The sequence below is a fragment of the Molothrus ater genome, chromosome Z (genome assembly GCF_012460135.2).
Source record: "Molothrus ater isolate BHLD 08-10-18 breed brown headed cowbird chromosome Z, BPBGC_Mater_1.1, whole genome shotgun sequence".
NCBI lineage: Eukaryota > Metazoa > Chordata > Aves > Passeriformes > Icteridae > Molothrus > Molothrus ater.
In genome coordinates, this window is record NC_050511.2 from 58,448,788 (window position 1) to 58,463,654 (window position 14,867).

Sequence of the window (14,867 nt, forward strand, 5' to 3'; positions counted from 1 at the left end):
ATAACCACTTCCACCCAATGTAAGCGAGAAATCACTGTCCCTTCATCTAGCCTCTCTACTAAGCCATTATTCTCAGAATTCACTCTCTCAGGGTGAACTTACATTAATATTCCTCTAGAATAATGCATTTATTAGAAGCACAGCCTAATCAGATGCCAATATGTCTCTTCATTTACTCCTAGAGCTTCCTATCTGTAAGGGAAAGAAATTGCCTTAACTCAAGACAAGAGAAGGGAAAAAGATGCAAAATAGGCAGTTTTTTTTATATAGGGCAGCAGGTCCACTAGCTGAGCTAAAATACTTACAATTCAAGAGACTACTTAAAAGTGTACCCATAGAAACTAATTTCCTTACTCAAATAAAGTCTGCACATTGTAACAGAACCCATCAGGAACAATTCCTCTTAGCCACTGAATGCCTTGCTGCACCCTATATACCTGTTTCCAGCAGAAATTTATAGTGCTTAATCCCATAAAGTTACTGATGTATTTGATAAAAATAGAAATACCTGCAAACCTTTCGGTGTACAAATAAAAATAACCTAGCAAGTTTTAAGCCATTTGAAAAAAAAAAAAAAAAAACAACAACCAAACCTAAAACCCCAATGATATCTCTAAACTTAATTTTGACTTTGTGGAGGAAATATCCTAATATCCTTCTGGTATTTTTCTACATTTTAAGCAATTAAAAAATGTATATACATCCATATATACAGATATGCCATATGTGGGCATTTTTCTTGATTCCTGAAAGTTAGTATTTAATCACAAGCAATATACTAATAGAGAAAAGCTGTCACAAGAAATTTTTTAAAAAATCCACTGCATTAATCGTCCTGCAATCTACCAAGAATACTAGTCACAGGAACACATTAGACAATACAATGAGTCAAAATAACACGCTATGTGCACAGCACAACTTTTTGCAAACTCTACCTTTCTGTCTGGATGTGTTTACACTCTACTTGTAGGTTAACTAACACACTCCAGGAAAATCTACAACACCCCAAACTACCCCCATATTACAACACTAGAACACATTTTCCCTCCATCCCCAAATACAGGGTTCAATTCAGGCTCTGTCTAGAGCCAGTCACCCTCAACTTCTGAGTCTTCACTTTACACTAATATCAGTTTAAATTCAAAACAACTAATTTCAGAACCATAAATGAAGATTAGGTGCTGATTTCCACAAATATCATACATCCTCTACTTGCACATTAGAGGACACAGGATTCAGATCTTCATCAGAAAAGTACAACTTTAAAAATCTAGAGTATAAGAAATAGAGTGATAGATATTTGAGGAAGGAGATGCTCAATGTCAAGGCTGACACCGCAGGGGGTTTTGAGGATCTGTGGTAAACAAACCCTGGAACCTACCACTTGATGTATATTGAAGTAATAAACACACAGTTGGTGACTGGGTTGACTCAAAACTAAGAGAAACACTACTCACTGTTAAGAGATGAGGAACTGCTGCACAGATTAAATAACATGTCTGCAGTTACAGAATAGTTTGTGGAATTGAAACCATTTCATAAGGCCTCCAACACTGATTCCACATACATGCATGTCCATAATTATCGTGCTTCAGCTTTGCAGCTTGAAACTTGAAACCAGGTTCAAGACACTAGAGAGAGAGGTCTGCATTCTGCTGATCAAGACATTTTTGTCAATCTCTCTAATACTGGGAAGCATAGGGACTAAGTCAGTTTTTCTGCAAAACACAGGCTGGCAAGCAACCTCCTGGTCAAAAACAAGACTGAAATGGTACAGCCATGCAGCAACAACACAGTCCAATAAACTGCAGTCTGTCTTTCTGCCACAGAGGAAGATCTTTGATGGAGAAGATCTTGAGGTCTATGTTCACTTCCTGACCCTCCAGTAACCATGGCATTCCCACCTTTGTTTGAGTAACATAACACACTTTACATAAAAGCTTTAAATAAAACATAGCAGAGAAAACATTAAGTAGTCCACAAGAATAGTTTCAGCAGTTACTCTAATGTGAAGCTTGACAGATTTCTTAAAATTGGTAGGAAAGAAATGGCAGGCTGAAAATGCAGAAGTGTAAGGTTGAATAAAGTATAACCTGGACTTTGGTTTTCACAGTCTTTTATAGTACATACCTGGAGACAGACTTGCTGATTAGTAGAAGGACAAAAACTAAGAATAAGCAATTAAGATAAATTTACAATACTCTTATCTACACAGTAAGTGTACTTATAAAACACCAACAGCTACCTCACAGTAAGAAAAAAAAACACAACAAATTTTTAAAAGTACTTCTACCTATAGAACATTTTTCTTTTCATCATTACTTGATTTATAGAACATGAAATAAAAAGATAGACAAGGTTGATTGTATTATGCAAAGACACCACTCCAGTCTCCTTATTTTGACCTTGCCCAAGGTTATTCCTCCTTACCTGTAGTAAAAGGGCATGGTTTCCGTCTTTTCTTCCTTTTACCACTTATCTACCTATTACAAATAATTCAAATATCAGCTTTACACAGGACTTTAAAACTACTTGTTCTCATACAGTAACCATTTCCTCCATTACAAGATGAGGGCCTTGAGCTGAAGCCAACTGCTGTATGCACCAGGACTGCAGTAGGGATACAACTGCACAACTGAAAAAAAGCTGGTAGAATCCCATTCACAACTTTACCTTCAGAAATTTAATGCCCACTACTTACTTTCTGAAGTGGCAAGTCTTGTAAAAACAAGATTTTAACACAACTGTACTTGAGTATCCTACAGATGTTAATACAGGGCATAATAATATCTTTCAATGGTAGCACACAAACACACTAATATGGCTGATGATTTTTCAAGTAAGAAACTGAAAAGGTATTGTAATAGTAGTGGCCACCAAGATTTTTAAGAGAATATAACAAATATTCCTATCTCCTGCAATTTTAAAAGTGCGATGGTATTTGTGAAGTCTGGAAGATAAATCCGCTTTGAAATACCATTTAATAGCTGACACATTACTGCTTTTCCTGTAAGTGAGACTTCCCCATATAATTTTTTCTTCATATGAAAATTTTTCTCCTTATGTCCATGCTAAAGCTCCAGCTTGCAAAAGCAAAACAGTGTTCTCCTGAAACATAAATGCAATTCAAAATTGTTTCCTAAATAGTAGAAAATATTATATAGGATGGCCAAGAAAAGTGAGCTTGCTGTACAACATCTTAAAGTGAATGCTTCCTGTGAAAATGACTACTTTCACAGAATACCTTTAGTCATTACGATAATCAGCATCCTGAGGCAGTTCAAATCCTACGGTTTGTAGAAATCAGACATTCATACAGCTAATTTTGAAAAAGAAATCTACACAAAGAGAACTTTTTTAAAAAAAATCAGATTTTTACTGTTTTTTCTATTCTCAGGACCAAGGCTTCCCTGAATTAGAATTTTCACACACCTACCACTGTTTACAAAAAAGTTGCTTAAAGGGGCATAAAGAATATACAAGGTGTTCAATAATATCACCTAACTGCTCACCCTCACAGAGTCTTTCATACCCAAAGGTCACTTCTCTCTTGACCAGTGTCTTTCCACAGAGACAAAGAACAACCATAAACTGCTGCGTGGAAGGACTCAGATGTGCATGACTCCCTTTGAAACAAGGTGATTTGTTTGAAACCAAACAGTTTTAGTCAGTGAACAGCATCTTACCTGACAGTCTTGCTTCATTTACCACTGAGGCTCTCTAAGTACAAGATTACAGAACTAGTGGTCATTAGGCCAACCACGTTATTCTACAGAAATCTTATGGACAGAACAAGGGCATTTATAAAAATGCAAATTTATCATTATTACTGAAGAAGCAATACAGAATACCTGTTGCAGTGAACACCAATATATACAGAATATATTATTAAATTATAACTAAAACTAGTTCAGAGAAATTATGTACTACAGAGGGAAAAGAAGGTTATACTCCATTATTACTTTTCCAAGATTTTCAAAATTTAGTTTGCCCAGTATTTCCACAAATAAGACAAGCAGAAACTACAGGAAGTTCCCACTCTCTAAAAGACTGGCTTTTTAAAGAACAGGCTCTGTCATTACAGGAATTATTCCAAGTATGAAAAGTGAGAAGACTTTAACGCCTCTCCTGAACAGTCTAAAACACCATGGTCTTACAAAGTGTTAAGACACTTGCGCAGAGCTTGAAGTCATGGCCTAACTGGCATTGCAACTGCACAGAAGAGTCCTGACAGTCCCAGCCTGGCAGGTGTTGATGTTTATAACCTGATTTCTAAGCTCTTGGTACAAAAGAAACTGATCTATGTTTCATTCTCCTGTTGCTTTGGAACTGGAAAATACAGCTTCCAAACAGCACAGAAGTAGACTACCATCTTTTGCCTTCGCTTATGTCATGCAATCACACACAAAGATTATTTGCCCACACTGCAAGCACACAGTAAAGAAAACCGGACCTGATCTTTCAACCCCATTAGGCAACACAAGCAAGCACTCAATTACTTTAAATAAGGACCTACACTGAAAGGAAAAACTTTTTTGCTTGCAATTTTCCAAATATAGCTTCCCATACTAGACCACAGCACTCATGGACTCCTACAAATGAGAGGAGCATCTCAAGGCCTTTTGAATAAGTATTCTAACCCCTGCGGAAAAGAAAAAAAAAAAGAAAATAGGAAAAGACTTCATGAGAAAAAAATACAATTTCTTTCATATACAAGAATTTACACTATAAAAACTACTTTAGTGGAACAACATGATTAAACTTCTAAATAGGAGAATAGCTAAAAGGCAAATTTTATCAAAAATATACTTGTAAAGTGCATTTCTTAAGACTTAGATCAATGAACAAACACTGGTGCCATAGCTAAAATGACATATTGACACTTACATTCATATAGTCATATGGAAGAGCAATATATTAATGGCACATGCAAAATACATTTTTATACCTGCAGACTCTGTTCCTTGTATCTCAAATATAAGTACATTCAAGGCTAAGTAAATCAATTCCAGTGTTTTAAATGCTAAGACCTAAATACAAAATTCAGCATACCTCTATAGAAATATATCTTTATATAATTTAGTATTCATTAAATACTTAGCCTGCTCTATTGAAGCAACATATATCCAACAAGGCTACATCGTTAGTAGGAATTAGACCAAACTTCATTCTACTGTGTTACAAGGTCATTTATTGTGCACTACATTTAGCCCAATAAATTCTAGCTGTGCTGAAATACTTGCTGCAAAAAAGCAATTTGAGGTGGGACTCTTTTCATGAGATCCTCTCCAGCCCAAACTGTACTGTGATTCTACGACACTCATGTGCTGCCATAGTACACATGGCTGCTGTGACATGATCCAGGGCACAAAGAGTAAACTTGTGGCAATGAACAACAAAGCATCTGGCAAAGGTTTCTGGATATATCGAAGATCACATACACGCTCCGTTTACAGAGGATTTGAGAAGACCTGACAAAACAGTTATACTCACAGAATCAATGCCTGAAAAGAACTTAGGATCATCAAGACCAAATGTCAACCCAGCACGGCCACTGTAATCCCTGAACCTCTAAAACACACCACCGAGCACCAGGTTCAAACGTTTCTAAAACACTTCCATGGATCGTGACTCCACCACCTCGTTGGGCAACTTATTCCAATGCCTGACCACTCAAACAATGAATTTTCTTTTTACTAGTATGTGTAGAAATTTTTATTTCCAATCTCTTAGCTTGAGGCCATTTCCCTGCATCTCACTGCAGGCAGGGTAGAAGAGACCAGCCCCCACCCCACTACAACCTCTGTCAGGTAGTTATAGAGAGGGAAAAGAATCTTGTGCATTTATACAGACACATCCTAACCCCATTACAGAGCACTAAGTGCAATGGCTCACTCTACTTCCCAACGGAAAAGCAGCAGAGAAGGAAACAACCACTGGTCAGTGGAACCGTATCGGCATTAGACCGCGGAAGGCTGCAGACGCCTCGGTGTTCTGTTCACGAGCGCCAACTGCAACGCTCGATGGTGTCACTCCGCTGCGTCCCTGCCCCCGACGCACCCAAACCCCCGAGCTGTCCCAACAGCCAGGGACCGGGGCCTGCAACAGCTTAGCCCCGATTCAAGGGAGGCGAGCGGACCCAGCCGCCCCGCTCACCATGGTGCCCGCCTCGGCCCCGCCAGCCGCCGCTGCCGTCCAGCTCGGCCCCACTCCCGGCACATAAATCCGCCCGCTCGCCGCTCCCGGCCAGCGGACCCCGAGGTCACACCGCGATCCCGCCGCGACCAAGGCCCGCCAGAGCTGTCCGACCAGCTGCCTGCGCGGGCGGGGCTCCGGAGCGCTGAGACGGCGCCGCGACGGACAGTCCCGGCCTCACCGCTCCATCCTCGCCGGCCAGAGAGAAGCGGAGAAGGTAGAGACGCCTGCCACGGCGCACGGCCCGCGGGCCCCTTGGCGACAGCCCTGTCAGGCGTCGCGGGGCCAGCCTGTTCCGGGCAGCGCACCGCCGCGACCCCAACCACGTGACGCGGGAGGTCGCCCCGAGCGCGGAGTTTCTCCAACTCCCGACCCCCCACGTGAGGCACGGCACCGCTGGAGCACCGGGAGAGGAGCGGGCGGAGCGGAGAGAGGTCTGACACGGAGGCAGCGTGAACGGAGCCCGGCGGAGGAGTGGGGGGAAGCAGGGAGTGCGCATGCGCCGAGGTCACATCGCCCTCTCCCGTGCCGTCGCTGCGCATGCGCAATGGTGCGGCGTGAGGGCGGAAGGGTGGGGGGGCCGGCTTGTACGCGGTCGTGGCTGTGGTTAGCGGTACCCAAGGGAGGCTCTCCGAGGAGCGAGGCGGAGTCGCTTGGCCCGAGGGAAATAGGTGTTCTCCTTGCAGAATACTCAGTACTGCGCACTACCTGGATCTGTCCGAAAGGGATACACCTGGATAGTCCGTCCCAAAACAGCCATGGGGAACAGTCGCGTTGCTCAACAGTTTTGTCGTAAATCGTGCGGTTTTAAATGCGTCGCTGTGGTCCCTTATGCATGAGTTAGATAGGAGCATTCTACTTAAATAGATAAATAGTATTTCTGTAGAAAATACTTAACGTCTGTTCGTATTTTGTCAAGCTTTATCTGCCTCCTGAGAAACCTAGGAGGGTAATTCATAGAATCACAGGATGGTTTGAGCTGGAAGGATCTGTATGGATAATCTCATTCCAAGCCCGTACCATGTCAGGGACACCTTTCATCAGAGCAGGTTGCTTAGAGTCCTGTCCAGCCTAGTCTTCCAGGGATGGAGTGTCCATCCAGTTTCCCTCACCACCCTCACAGTAAGGAACTTCTTAACATCTAATCTAAATCCATCCACTTTCAGTTTAAAACTGCTTGTCCTGGTCCTGTCACTAACTGCCTGTGTAAAAACTCATTATTGCTCTTATAACGCCATCTTTAGGTAAAAGGGCTCTAAGGTCTCCCAGGAGCTTTTTCTTCTCTAGACTGATGATTGCCAACTTTCTCAGCGTGTCTCTTTTGCACAGGTGCTCCAGTCCTGTGATCACCTTTGCAGACCTCATCTGGACTCACTCCAGGAGGTTCCTGCTTTTCTTGTGCTCAGGACCCCAGAGCTGGACACAAAACCCCAGGTGAAGGTCTCAGGAGGTCAGAACAGACCTCCTCATCCTTCAATCCCCCTCCTCCTTCCATCTGCTGACCAGGCTGGTTAGGATGCAGCTTGGGACATGGTTGTCTTTCTATGCTCCACATGTAACTGGTAGGCTCATGTCCAGCTTTTCGTCCACCAGAATCTTGAAAGAAGGATCTCTGCAGGGCTGCTCACAGTGAATCTAAATCTTGCTCCACACACAAATCCCTAGGAAAAGCTAATGTAGTGAAGTCTCAACAACTATCAGGAAGTTACAAACTCTCTAATTCTGACATTTTTAATTCTTCCTTTGAATTATGTCGCAGCTAAAAAAAAAACACCAAAAAACACTCAAAATCACATTTCTAAAACAGTAGAACAAATAGATTGCAAAGAAAATAGTCTCTGATACTAGAGATTATACTGCCAAAGGCAAGATGATTCTGACCTATTCAAACCATTTAATTTTAGTCAACAAGTAGGTCTTTGACCTCCCAATTTATTAATGCTTATTTGGTCACATTTATGGCAAATGTTGCATGTCAAGAAAATAACAAATTCTAAAGGCATTTGTTCTACTCCATGTGTTTCTTGCATGCAGAATACTAAAGAAAATCAATAAGCTCTTTAAAAGGCAAATTTACAAGAAAAAGGTATCAATCTTATTGCAGAGATGGTAAGAGATGAGATGCATTTGGACACCAACTGATTTGAGGCATGTTTACTTGTGGAGGTAAGAGTCTCAAAAGTGTTTTAAACAAAATTCTTAATCTGGAACTCTTTGGCATAAGATATCATCACTGATACAAATTGGTGGCATTTTATGAAAAATAATCAAAATTGGAAGTGAGCAGAACTGTTTAATTAACTGAAACAAGAATTAGTCAGCTTGAACTCTAGCAATCACAATTTCAGAGCTCTAGTATTTTAATTCTAGTGTTGTTTGAATTTGTATTTCACACAAAGACAAGGCCAAAGTTGTTCTAATCACTATGGAAAAATGTATTTTTGGATGGATGTATATGAGCTGAGTGGACCTTTGCAGCAGCGAGGTAAAGAAAACTTCCCCATGCGTTACTGCCAAACACCACTACTGGTACAAACATGACCTGACCTGTGAAGTTACTCTCTTGAGCCCTCTTGTCTCAAAGAGTGAGTAAGTTTTAAGAAAAGCATTAAAGGAGACAGGTTTTTACTGCCTGTGCCAGCTGAATACAAGGCAGTCTTAAGTTGCATGTATATGCCCCATTATTCAGAATATATGAAAGTACGTATTTTTAATACATTGGTTTGCACAGCTAAGCTATGCATACAATATTAATGTATGCATGCACCTCTATATGCATAGAAAACTTAATGCTCTCTAAATGTGCTGTTTCAAATGGAACACAACATAAAACAGACAAATCAAATATATCACTGCTAAAACTAGGCACTCCTCATTTTATCTACTGTGTGACATTTAAGTCATTACTGTTCTGTTCAATTAACTTGAAATATGCTTTCTGATAGCACTTTTTGTTCCCCTAAAAATCATATTACCGAGCAAGTGCCTTCTTGCTGAGCAGTTCATCAGTGCTAAAAGGTGTGTTGTGATTGGATTTAACCACTATTAAAAGTGGATAAAACTACTTGTTAAAAGAATTTTAAAATACATGTCTCTGATGGTAGTATTTCCTTTTAAAAAGCACAGAGAGGTTTTGATGCATTTTTCTCTGTATTGTATCTTGAGGCTTCATGTACATTGTTTTAATATACAGTAAAGTATCTGAAAAACAAAGTCATAACAGCATAATCAGAACATAACTATATCAGCAGTGGGCTGGTACATACTGCAGTGTCCCAGAGTGGCATTTGTGTGTAAAAAATCTTGTCCTGAGTCAATGGGCTACAAATCAGCAAAGCATTCGAGATGTGTAATGCAAAAAAAAGGGGAAGTTCTTTGTTATGTTGGTATTAGAGCCAGCAGTAGATGATGATGAGTGGACTGCAATCTGCAGTGCAGCTGGGGAAAAGATCTTGTGCTTGTGTGCAGGAGCTGGACCACTGAAGGTCTTGCAGGTCAGAACAAGAATTTTAAAATTAATATTCTGCTTCTCAGAGAAGCAGAGTAGTGGGCAGAGTAACTATGGTAAGTTGGAGCCTTGGAAGCAAGCTAGCAATCTGTCAGGAACATTCTTTAAATACTTGGGGATGGTGCCACAAGCCTTTACTCTGTCTCAGTTCCTTGGGCATTAGGAAGTATATCCCAAGCACTTGTAAGTATTACAAACATGTTAAACAAACAAACAAACAAACAAAACACTGACTAGAAGAATATTCTCCTTCTACAAATCAGAACATAAAGGCAGCATTTGTAAGACTCAGGACTAGGAATTCTCCAACCCCTCTTGATGCTCTGGTCAAATGCCTCTCATTCCTCACAAGAATGATGATTTGTGCAGCTCTAAACCATAGCAGAGGCCCCAAATAGACTGACCATGAGTGGGTAGTGATCAGGTAATTACTTATGCTAGTCCCATGCTGTCAAAGGGGAGATGAGGGTCAGAATGCAAGTTCTGCGCCCCCTCCCAGTCCCTCTGACCTCAAGGTCAGTGATGAATTATTTACTTTCCTATGCTTTCAGGGAAGGGAACAGGTGAGGCTTAGTCAGCTTTGTACAGAGGGCTGCATGCACAGAAAACCAAGCAGCCCCTCATTTTTATCTGTTGTTTCTGTCTACCTTTCAATGCATAAACAAATCATATGTGCAATCCTTTCTTCAGAAGAATCCCCAAAAGACTAGCATTGGAAAATCTGTAACACAGTCAGCCCTGAAGAAGTTAGCTGTTGTTATAGTGCAAAGCACTACTGCTGTCTAATAAATGAGAGTTAATAAAATGAAGTGGTAAACCAACATGTGAGTTATGAAGATCATCCTTCTCTAATGGGTGTTATCTAGTGTCCCATAGATGCTCAATATGTGTTGTTTGTATCAAATAATAAAGTCTTGTGTCAGTAGCATTAACTGGAAATGGTTCTCTGTGATCATAGAATAAAAGCTATCAAGGAGTTTTGTTGCCTGTACTTAGTTCTCTCTCCTTTTTTTCCTCACTCTTCTCTGTGCTTCCTGTCAGAATGGTATTTATAGGAGCAATTCTTCAATTAGTTTTAAAAAAAGCTTAAAAACATCTTGATACAGATGAAGACATAGGAATGTTAGTGTAATAGGCCAAGTTAATCCCCATTGTAAATCCATTTTTTCAACGCAGGGTAAATCTGTGTCAAAAATGTCCAAAAAAAATTTAGTCAAGATGTAAAGCTCAAATTAAAAAGTGCAACAGAACAATGCATCTATTGAGTGTTTCAAGTGTGTCTTTGTATGCCTTATTGTGATTCCAACATAGCTCTGTGGTAAAAATGTTAAGAACTCTTCTATTCTTCTGTAATTTGAAGTATCACATTCTTCTGTAATATGAATGCAGAGTTACCATTAGATCTCTGGTATGCAAAGGAGAGATCAATTAATTTTATAAACTGGCTTTGGACAAATGATGCTGAAACAATCAGTGTTTTGGTGTTAACAGGAGTTACACAGTTTTGAATGCCAGGATTCTTAAATTTTGGGACATATTGAAAAAAGCTGAATGTTTTCAATTGTGCCCTACTGTTTCTCTGAGATTAAAGGGAATAATAAATTAAAAGTTGAAAGATATTTATATTAAAAAAAATTACTCTGTCAAACTCTGCTATAGTGCTCTAAAGTGATTCTCTAAAAGCCAAAATACTGTGGGGAACAGGAAGGCTAAAACATACTTAAAGTAAACATGTTTTTATATCCTTTAACATTTTGGTCTATTTGCTAAGGAATTCTGGTGGTTTTAATCATTCTATATTTCCATGTGAGTGTGTGCATGATAATATCATAGTTATTTCACCTGGTTACTTTAGGCCTTGTTGTCCAGTTCCTACCTAAATGCCCCGAAACAAACTAACTTCTTACAAGTCTGATGAAATTGTGAACCCTGGGGATTCTCAAGGAGTGTGTTAGTTTTGCATTACTTGATTTTTTGGTAAGGAGGGAAGAAGCAGGAGGCAGGAGATGCTCTGGTCATCGGAGCTGAGATTCTTCTACAAGCCATGATGAGGACTAATACAACAAATTGTTTCCCTGTAATTCATAAAGTGCATGCGTGGATGCAGAGACCCACCCGCTGCCTTTGAGAAAAGGTGTTCACACTGGAGTGCATGGATCTGGAGCGCATGGATGCTGAAAAGCTGTATTCTAGTAGGAAACTCAGAGAGAAGATAGAGAAGGAGAACCCTTGCTTCCAAACTCATCCTTAAAAACTTACAACAAATCATCCTTAAGAAACTACACCCCATGAACTAAAATGACCCACGCCATGTAGTTAAAGAAGACTATTTTGCCCATGGGAGAGACTCACATTACAGCCAGTTGGAGAGGACTGCTACTCCTAAATATTAGAACCATGCTGGAGAAGTCCATGGAAAGAACCCTATGAAGAGACTCTTCTCCTTAAGTGAACTGAAGAAAGATTCTAGAAGTGACAAACTGACTAAACCCCCATGTTTTGTCTCCCTCCACTATCAGTGGGAAGGAAAGTAGGGCTGGGGAGGGAGGGGAGGCATTCTAATGGTTTATTTTAGCTCTCATTATCCTTTTATTATTTTAATACATTTTTCTTTATACCTATTAGTTTTGAGTTGATTTTGTCCTTAAAGTGTTTTCTCCTAATCCTTATCTCACCCCATGAGCCTTTTGGTTTTTCTTTCCCCCTCCTCTGCTCAACTACAGTAGAGGAGAATGAGTGAATGTTTTTTTGTTGGTCCCTAGCTTCTAGCCAGTGTCAAACCCCAACAAGGGGAGATCCTTATTACTGCTACAAGCAGGGAGAGTGCTACAGTGTGAACTCTCCCTTATTAAAATTTATGTCTAAATGCAGACAAAGCATCAGCTGGCCCACATATCTTATTCAGACAGGAGCAAATCCAAGCACAAGAAACAGATACAAAGCAGATGAGGGCTCGTTAGCTCCACTGCTAATATGACATTTATACTCAATTGAGTTTGAGCCTCTTGTTCAGTAGCACCCTGGACAAGAAAGTTGACTGTTTCAAAGTGTTTCTGACAACTTATGCACTCTCTTTAATGCAATAATCTCTAAAGTGTTCTTCACAATTGTTATACAGGTGGAACCTGGCCGTGCAGATATTCAGAAGTACAGAGAAAGACAGCATAAATAAATATATATCTATATATACACATGTGTGTGTGTGCACTCGTCTATAAATATACATACATTTGAAAGGTCTTTAGATATATGTATATATGTGTGTACACATATCTAATGTGTGTTTGTGTATGAATATGCGAGTCTATATTCTACGAATATCAGTACTTAAAAAAACTTGGTAAAATGGTATTGCGTCATTCTCAATTAACACTCTCAGAATAGTCCTCAATCGAGGACTTCATAGTTAGACTCCAGTGAACACTGGTGAATTTAATATTTTAAAACTCAGCAACTAAGGAGACCAAAAAATACATTTATCAAAATATATTTATCTACCTATGGAGCAAATATTGGACTTCAGGCAGAGGGACAATATCATGCAAGTGCTTCCCTTCCCTTCCCTGAACCTTCCCTGAACCTTCCCTTCCCTGAACCTTCCCTTCCCTGAACCTTCCCTGAACCTTCCCTTCCCGGAACCTTCCCTGAACCTTCTCTTCCCTGAACCTTCCCTTCCCTGAACCTTCCCTGAACCTTCCCTTCCCAGAACCTTCCCGGAACCTTCCCGGAACTTTCCCTTCCTGGAACTTTCTCTTCTCCGAACTTTCCTGGAACCTTCCCGGAACCTTCCCTTTCCTTCCCTTTCCTTTTTCCTTCTATTTTTCCTTTCTTTTCCAAACCTTTCCTTTCCTTTCTGAACCTTTCCTTTCCTTTCCAAACCTTTCCTTTCTGAACCCTTCCCCTTACCTTTCCTCTTTCCTTTCCTTTTTCCTTTTTCTGTTTTTTCTGAGTGGATGCCTGAACAGGGGTTATTATTCTGAACCACTACAGTCATTAATTATCTGTGTTCTCTGATTTGTTAATAATAATTAGCACTTCAATGTGCTTTGCATTCAACAAAAAGCCGATGAAACAAAAGACAAGCCTAATTAGTGTTGTGATTCTATTTTACATTTTAGGCCTTTTCCTTTTTTTCCTTTTTTTTTCCTTTGGAAGGGAAAAGTTTTTAATTTTCAGCAAGTTTTCAAACTAATTTAAACTGACTACGTTCAGACTACTACTAAAAGTTAGTCACTAACTTGCCAATACCAGCTTAATCAATTACATCTGGAGCAGCTACTGCGGAACTGAACAGTATGCATGTTAATGACTGTTGCTGATGGCATTTATTTCATTGACAAATTGCTTTACATTCTTATTTTCAGGTTTCTGATGGCCAAGTTGTGAATATTCAAATTTTACTTTCCTTCTAAAAAAATCTAACCAGGTAGGAACATCATAATACTCATTTATGAAATCTAAATTACAATAAGCAGATTTTTTGGGGGGGGTTTGACATTTTATTTTTGAGCCTACCTCTTTAAACTACACAGTATTTTAAGTACAAAGATAAGAATTGCATTAAATATTTATTTTGTTGAAATATAAGCAACATTAACAAGTATCAAATCTCTTAAACTTTCCACAGTGACAATGTGAACATTTAAAACAGTAATCAGTTTTTTTCAATAAATATTAGCCAGAACAAAGTTAATTTAGGGGAGGGTTCATCCAGGAGATTTCCAGGAGCACTTGTTTTAGTGTTCCTGAATGGCATACCTGCACGTTACTTTGCAGGGAAATTGATCTTGTTTACAATACTAATATTTTGTCTACATATTTGCTTTGTGCAAATACATTTCCACAAAGGGCCACAGAATGCAAGAATTATTAGATGTAATTTCCTTGTAACCACTAGACAGTGCCTGCCTGAAGTGGCAAAGGGGAATACTTTTGCTGCATATGGACCAATTTTTTTTTTTTTTTTTTTTTTTTTTTTTTTTTTTTTTTACATCAAGTACTATCTTTGTGGTCAAACAAGGTAAAAGCAAATACAACAACAAAATAAAAGAAGGGCTCTGTGGAAAAGAACCACAGAGTAAAAGTGCAATATGACACCTACAAGATGGCTGCCTTTTCATTTTTTGTCCATGATTATAGACCACTTTCTATAAGAAACTTAATG

The 14,867-nt window shown here is 39.6% G+C and overlaps 1 protein-coding gene across 9 annotated transcripts in view; it reads right to left on the reverse strand.

Annotated features, from left to right (window-relative positions):
• TMEM161B (transmembrane protein 161B) overlaps positions 1–14,867 on the reverse strand; it is a 210,262-nt gene that overhangs the window by 35,410 nt on the left and 159,985 nt on the right. The window contains exon 1 of one of the 9 annotated variants that reach the window (XM_036403003.1): positions 6,377–6,633. The exons of 5 other annotated variants lie outside the window; for them this stretch is intronic. Coding sequence is in view for 2 of the 4 variants with exons in the window: in XM_036403000.1 (XP_036258893.1) it covers positions 4,517–4,567 (51 nt within the window). In the remaining 2 variants the exon portion in view is untranslated. Of the gene's footprint in view, positions 1–102; positions 2,189–4,516; positions 4,609–6,156; positions 6,338–6,376; positions 6,634–14,867 lie in introns of those variants that run through there. 3 more of the 9 variants (XM_036403001.2, XM_036403000.1, XM_036403002.1) reach the window with 3 other exon arrangements.